The following is a 7137-nucleotide window of genomic DNA, read 5'->3' as shown; positions in this document are numbered from 1 at the left end:
CCCCCCCCCTCACTCACACACACACACTCACACACACACACACACACACACACACACACACACACACACACACACACAGTGAGAGCGTTTCCACGCACACACAGCAAGAGCGTTTCCAGACACACGAAGACGGATATGACTCGGATGCATTGTGTCGAGCGGCGGCGGCGGCGGCAACTGACCCGTGACTCGCCCTCTCCCCGCCACTCGACTCGGTTGGGGAAGAGGTAAAAGTAGCGCCGCTGCCACTGCGTGAGGAAGGGGTTCCCCAGCTTCAGCATGTAGCCATGCATGATGCAATCCTTGCCCAGCGCGTAGTCTGCACGACGACAACCACAAAAGTGACAAACGTGTGAGGTCATCACAACGTGACGACACCAGTGGAGGGAAAAGGAGGTGGAATGTCATGACACAAATATCAACGCTAATTTCTTTTCGCCCTTCCACGGAGTTTCCCATTAGATGTTAGCATCAAGCTAGCAAACGTTTTTCATGTTGGTGTTCCAATGAAATACAATATTTTAATCTTTATATTGTTATTGTTGTTTTTTTTTTTTTAATGTGTCAGTTTGTGTTCAAGGTGGCTCCTGACCTTCCTCGTGGCCCAGTTGTTTGTTTTTGGCCCTCTTGCGGGCCTCATTTTTGTCCGTGTCCAAGTTCACGGCGCCATAGACGGTCTCGGCCACTTCTTGTTGCCAACGCTCGGAAATCACCAGCGGGAAGTTCTTGTACAGCTCCTGGTCGCTGTCCAGGAGCTGTTGACACAAACACGCACCACATTTGGGACCAAAGACTTGGACCGCAGCGCTGTGTGTGTGTGTGTGTGTGTGTGTGTGTGTGTGTGTGTGTGTGTTTCGACCTTGATGCCCTTGGTGTCCTCCTCATCAAAGGAGCCGATGTCGAAGGCGTCGGCGGCGTTGACTTCCCCTCTGGGCGGGATGAGCGGCGGCGAGTACTGCAAACACATTTCGGGTGAGCGGGCGCCGAGCGAGCGAGCGAGCGAGCGAGCCAAAGACGGCGGCCACGTACCTTCTGCAGGTAGACCTGCTGCCAGTCCATGCCCGTGAAGAAGGGATGCCCCTTGACCTCCACCGCTCTGATTGACACGTCACACAAGCATGGGGTTACTCCGGGTGCGGCCAGCAGAGGGCGCGCTGGGGTCGCATTCGCAACCAGCACTCAAACCCCCCCCCCCCTCCCCACGAAAAAAAAAAAAGACACAGATTCAAGCAAACATAAAACGCTTCCTGGTCGCCAATAGAGGGCCTGACAACAGGAGCTCGCTCCTGTTTGATCCTAACCCAGAAACCACCGAGATAACTTCAAAATCGGGGGAGCTGATGTAAACCGGGTTTCATATGTGACGCGCATGTGTTACCCTCGTCCCTGGCAGCCCAGCCTCTTGGAGACGTCGCGCTGCAGGAGCCCTTCGAGAAGTTCCTTCAGTTCCGCCGTGAACGAATCGGGGAGCTCCACGTTCTGATCAAGACAAAGAGGAAAAAGAAAATGGAGAAAGGATGAAGAGACAGAAGAGGATGGAAAAAGTGAAATAGGAAGATGAAGGAGAAGTGGAAGACAAATATAAAGAGAAGACTGTCACTAATGTGATTCCATGATGGGAACTTTCAACATACGTGAGCGCCATTAAGACAGCTATTTTTATTTAATCCCGCCCAAGCGGGAGGATTATCAACTGAATGCGATTACTCGTCTGGATGAAACGATTTGGCGTAATCAGATTTGTGCCAATGGCCAAAGATCACCCGAGTTGCGCAGAGGCATGCGTGAAAAAGTCAAGCCCTCGTTCACTCGCCACCCCTGCGTTCGGTTTAAGGGGGGGAAAAAAAATTAAAAATAAGTCGCAACAGGATCCTGACATGAAAATTGATGGACAAGTCCATCATGATCCTGACCCCCTGCCAAAAAAAGTTGCAATAACCATCACAACGGCGTCAAAAGACAACTGAGGACACCAGCAACAATACACTGTTCTTGAAAACAAAAGATCATCAAACACCACTTTTTGAATTTGAACTCCAAATTAACTCATTCACTCCCAAAGACGTATTTAGATGTCTTTTTAGACGCCACACATTTAATCCCAGCTCCTCATTTTATATTGACTGTACTTGAAAAGGGTCTGAAAGGGTCTGAAAATGGAGCTGGGATTAAATAAATGTGTGGCGTCTGAAAAGACATCTAAATACGTTTTTGGGAGTGAATGAGTTCTACAACAAGACACAGCTCCAAATTGGCGGGACAGAAAATGCACAAATATGAACTGATGATGGCCGGCTGACTGGTTGCGTCAGAAAAACCTACCAAAAAAAATGTTGGATCGGTCCTCTTCCAAAGTAAAAGCATCCGTTTGCAAAAGATCATTTGGCAGCTTTCATGGTAATTGCACATTTATAGTTGAGAGGCTGAAATCGGAATGTTTCAACTTCTCTCAACGCTTGACCCGTGATCGAAATAGCTGCCAACATGAAATAAGATCATCAATCACTTGCGGATCAATTGCTGCACTTCGAAATGGATTCATTTTTATCCTCCCCCACTTCCATTTCAAATGAATACTACATAAATGCAGTGAAATGGAAAGACCTGCGGCTTTTTGTTGTGCTGGTGCGTCTTACCATGGTCAGCGTCATCCTGTCAATCTCGTGTTTGTCTTTGGTCTTGTGCTGCCTGAACGGGCTGTGCCTGAAGGGGGAGACGCACAAACACGGGCATCAACGTTGCACTCCCAACTGGTGCGCGTGGAGGTACCAGACAGGAAGCCGGTTGAGCGACATGCTGCATACGACGGGACGGATTTCAATAGAAATAACCTCAGACAGTAATCGGTGGCGGTAGACGGGGGGGCCCAAACGAAAGGCGACGTTGTCAAACTTGCGCGAGGCAAATGCTGACTTACCCCCGAAGCAGCTTGAAGAGCATGCACCCCAGCGAGAACCAGTCGGCGCTGCTGTCGTACGCCGTCCCCTTCTGCAGAACCTCTGGGGCCATGTAGCCGTGGGTGCCCCTGAAAACACGCCAAGGCGCAACCTTACTTACACGAGACGGCGCCACATTGTGAAACCACATCACACCAAAGGCAAAAACCAGGCTGTATGGAGAGACGTCAATCGGCAACTTCCTGGACAGCTTCCACAACTCGCTGACATGTCCATTTCACAAGGTCATTGAAGTGGTGGGCAGTGCGCCCCCCAGTGGAGAGAAATTGCAACAACAACTACATCAACTGAAAAAGAAAATTGCAGCCAATGCATTCTTTACTTCCACAGGGCAGGCGGACTGGACCCCCAGACACTTGACACCTCCTTTGTAGGGCATTCTTTCCTGAGCCATGCCCTACCCACGGAAATTAGAGAGGCAACATCTGTAGAAACACTTAGACGTACACTTTGGAGATTCATTTTGACACTCTGACATTGACTTAAACCACACCTTACTTTACTTTTTGACTTGAGTTAAACCAAGCTAGTGTTTTGGCAAACCTCCTGACATCTGGACTCTGGCCTGTTTCTCTGCCGCTTCCTCCCACCCCGCTTCATCGATCAAAATAAGATGAATGCCAATCACCAGCTGATTATGCTGACAATGAAATGTCCTCGTGTGACCTTTGTGTGACCCTTCACCCCAAAAGTCTCAAAGGGCTCCCAGCCCCCACTTGTAAAATATTAAGACACGTCACCTGATCTAACCAAAGCAAAAGTTCTCTCATCTAATCAAGTGCTTCCAATGTCTTTTGCTTGTCCAACTTGAGCGCGACAAGTTTTCCTCAGACCAAACCAATCCGAGGCCGGAAAAATGATGACATCTCACACTCGACTAAGGTGGGCCATACTTACACACTGGCGTGCGGTTTCTTCTTGGAGAAGTCGCAGGCGAGGCCCAGGTCAGAGATGCGAACGTGTCCGTGCTCGTCTAGCAGGATGTTGGCGGGCTGTGGGTGCAGAGGCGGTGTCAACAGTGTTGGATAAACAGCGTTGGGCGAACATCCTAAGGGCATGACCTACCTTGAGGTCCCTGTAGACGACGAAGCGGTTGTGCATATGCTCCAGGCCCAGGATGATCTCGGCGGCATAGAAGCGCATTTCCTTCTCACTGAACACGCCGTGCTGAGACAGGTGGTAGTGCAGGTCGCCGCCTGACACACACGCATCCAAGTTTGACAACAAAGTGCAGTCGGGGTTAAAACAAAAACACGCGCGTTTGCATTATTTCTAGTTCATGGTTCAATAATGACTCAATTATGGAATACAAATTTTTTAAATTGTAATATATAAAAATAGCACTTTTTATATATTACATAGTTTTTTACAACTATTTACAAGAGATCATTTTACCAATTATGTTATACAATTTCAAAATAATGCTTTTCTTAATGCATATTTTTTTACATGTTGATATTCACAATCAATATTATTTCATGAGAAAAAAAATTTTTTTTTTTTTTTAAATAACTACATTTTGCTGCAAAATGACAAACAAATATGACCCAAGTGTCAAAAAAAGTCTCAGACAAAAAGTTTTTTGTTCTAAATAAAGTTGCTGTGGTGTGACTGGCTGCGGTTGCCGCGGTTACCATTCATGAGGTCCAATATGAAGCAGAGCTTGTCAGGCGTGTGGAAGGCGTACGTCATGCACACGATGAACGGGCAATCCTGCCAAGATGTCAGAGGTTAGCCCCGCCCGCGACCCGGTCACCTGAACCTAACGCGGCTAAACCCGGCTCACCCCGGTGCTGACGAGCGAAAGCATGATCCTCTCGTTGAGCGCCAGCGTCTCGCCCTGCTTCATCTTGATGCGCTTCTTGTCCAGACACTTCATGGCGTACCTGCGGTGGGGGGCGCAAACGCACACGTCACAACGCGCACTCGTACGCACAGGCGCAGACACACAAAGATGAGCACACATGACAAATACACACATAGGAACATACACGTCACGTGCGCATGTGCACACGCAAACAAGAACGCAAATATCCATGCAGACGTGCTCAGTTGCACAAATTCAACACATACAACAAACGTGAGGAGACAAACTTGCACACAAAGATGTACACATTCACACGCTCACATCTTTCCCGTGTCAGCCTTCCTGCATCCGTAAACTTCGCCGAAGCCGCCGCGGCCGATAATGCGGTGGACGCTGAAGTCGTTCATCGTCAGCTGCACGCAAAGCACATAAAAACACTTCCCGCTTGAGTTTCAGATTAAAAGCGTGGCACACGTCATTTTCGTCCTGAAAAGGCTTTTATTGTGAAAGTTGTCAATTGACACAGCGGGCTTAATTTTTGGGACTGTGACTAATGAATTCAGAAATTCATGACATTTAATTCATATCTGCATTCCCCCCCCTCTTTTACTTTGAAATTAAAAGCATCAGAGTTCACTTCGATCTTAGAAAACAAAAGTATGGGTTAATTTTGGATCCATCAAGTTCCCTCCCCTCTTTTACTTTCAGATTCAAAGCATCTCATCCTCTTAAGCGAGCTTTAATTGTGAAAGGTCCCTATCGATGCAGCAAGGGATGCGTGAATGTGTTTTTTTTCGTCTTATTCTTTAACTAAAAGCCTCCATCCAATGGTAGGTCCAACACTATTGCTGTTCGTCCTTTCTTGTGTAAATTTGCCAGGAAGTGAAGTCGCGCTACTCACGTGGATGTTGAGCTCCACATTCTTCCACTGGCAAAATCTTGTGAATTTGTCGCTGTGTGTGAGAGAGAGACGGAGGGGGCGGGGTCAGCAAAGCAGCAGCTAGCGCGGCTTATACGCTGACGCTGTTGCTCTCTCACCTTTCGATGAACTTAAGGAAGATCTTCCCTCGTAGGCTGTCGCAGATCTCCACGATGTAGGGCTGTCGGGGGACATACGTTAGTCGGCGTATTAGCGTAATGCAAATGTTGGAGGCTTGGAGGTGTGGGCTACCTGGAAGAGGGTTGGGGGCACCAGCTTCTTGGCCAGATGACTCTGGACATGGTCCACGGCTTTTTTGGAGAACGGCTGAAAGGAAACCAAGGCGCAAGCTGGTCAGTGGAGAGACAACAACAACGGGGGACATGTGGAAGAACCAGTCCAAGGTCCAGGACAGGGACCAATCCCAGTGTATGGGCCAGGACCAGGTTCAGGACCTGAACCAGGGCTACGGCTAGAACCCAGACCAGTGAACACAACTAGCAGTACAACTCACATGTGAACACGATAGCAGCTCCTTCATGATGTATCCGTCATAGATCTGCCGACTGCGACTGAGTCTTTCCTCCTCCGAGTCCAGCTTTTCATAGTCTTTTATCTGTGAGCACAAGACAAGACCAGAACGGAGACAGGAAGTCAGCGTCAGGTCACTTCCTGCCCCAGTCTATAGCGCCAAACAGTGAGCTACTAACTTCCTCGTAGAACTTGAGCTGTGGGACGGCCTCGTCGATCTCGTTCATGCAAAAGTCCTTGAATAGGAGGAAGCCTGCCGACAGGTCAGATGACATCATCATTACGCGACACGCATACTGTACTTCCAGTTCACTTATGATTGACAGCTGGCAGAAGACATTCTGATGAAGACGCTCCTACAATGACACCACCAGACACACGCCAGCACACACACACACACACACACACACACACACACACACACACACATAACCATGCAGACACACAAATAAAAACACACGTCTACGCACGCATCCAAATGCTGACACATATTTTAGGCTCAGAGGAAGAGAGGTCGTCTCCCAGTGTGAAGTGCTGTGAGTGCCTTAATAGGTAGAAATGCTCCTCACACAATCACACACATGTAGAAACACCAAAACAAACAAACACCAACAACAAAACTCAAACATGCACGCATACACACACATCAAGAGCCCAAATAATTCTGCTTTTTGTTTTTACCAGCAAAAACACACTCACACACACATACACATGAATGAAAAGCCTGATTGATACTGTTGTTGAATAGGCAAACACGTGTAAGTCAACGGGAGATGATCTGAGCAAAAGGGGCGGGGCTAATAAAAAGATCACACATTGCCTATCGAGATAGATTTGCTGTTGCCATGGCGACTGCCTCCATGGAGGTGGGGAGTGTGTGTGTGTGTGTGTGTGTGTGTGTGTGTGTGTGTGTGTGTGTGTTC

General features: G+C 48.3%; 1 protein-coding gene across 2 annotated transcripts in view; it reads right to left on the bottom strand.

Moving 5' to 3' along the window:
• Nucleotides 1–7137, bottom strand: part of grk3 (G protein-coupled receptor kinase 3) — an 87317-nt gene that overhangs the window by 1360 nt on the left and 78820 nt on the right. For both annotated transcript variants that reach the window (XR_002170606.1, XM_019890196.1), the window contains exons 3-19: nt 6394–6467; nt 6198–6299; nt 5936–6010; nt 5803–5864; nt 5666–5717; nt 5086–5177; nt 4744–4843; nt 4592–4670; nt 4023–4153; nt 3855–3949; nt 2918–3025; nt 2637–2703; nt 1379–1479; nt 1030–1096; nt 860–955; nt 593–755; nt 183–319 (exon numbers count right to left, since the gene is read on the bottom strand). Coding sequence is in view for 1 of the 2 variants with exons in the window: in XM_019890196.1 (XP_019745755.1) it covers nt 183–319; nt 593–755; nt 860–955; nt 1030–1096; nt 1379–1479; nt 2637–2703; nt 2918–3025; nt 3855–3949; nt 4023–4153; nt 4592–4670; nt 4744–4843; nt 5086–5177; nt 5666–5717; nt 5803–5864; nt 5936–6010; nt 6198–6299; nt 6394–6467 (1601 nt within the window). In the remaining variant the exon portion in view is untranslated. The remainder of the gene's footprint in view (nt 1–182; nt 320–592; nt 756–859; nt 956–1029; nt 1097–1378; nt 1480–2636; nt 2704–2917; nt 3026–3854; nt 3950–4022; nt 4154–4591; nt 4671–4743; nt 4844–5085; nt 5178–5665; nt 5718–5802; nt 5865–5935; nt 6011–6197; nt 6300–6393; nt 6468–7137) is intronic.

The sequence above is a fragment of the Hippocampus comes genome, unplaced genomic scaffold, assembly GCF_001891065.2.
Source record: "Hippocampus comes isolate QL1 unplaced genomic scaffold, H_comes_QL1_v1.1 scaffold185, whole genome shotgun sequence".
Classification (NCBI taxonomy): domain Eukaryota; kingdom Metazoa; phylum Chordata; class Actinopteri; order Syngnathiformes; family Syngnathidae; genus Hippocampus; species Hippocampus comes.
The sequence above is the reverse complement of the archived record's forward strand: the minus strand, read 5'-3'. Positions and strand labels throughout refer to the sequence as shown.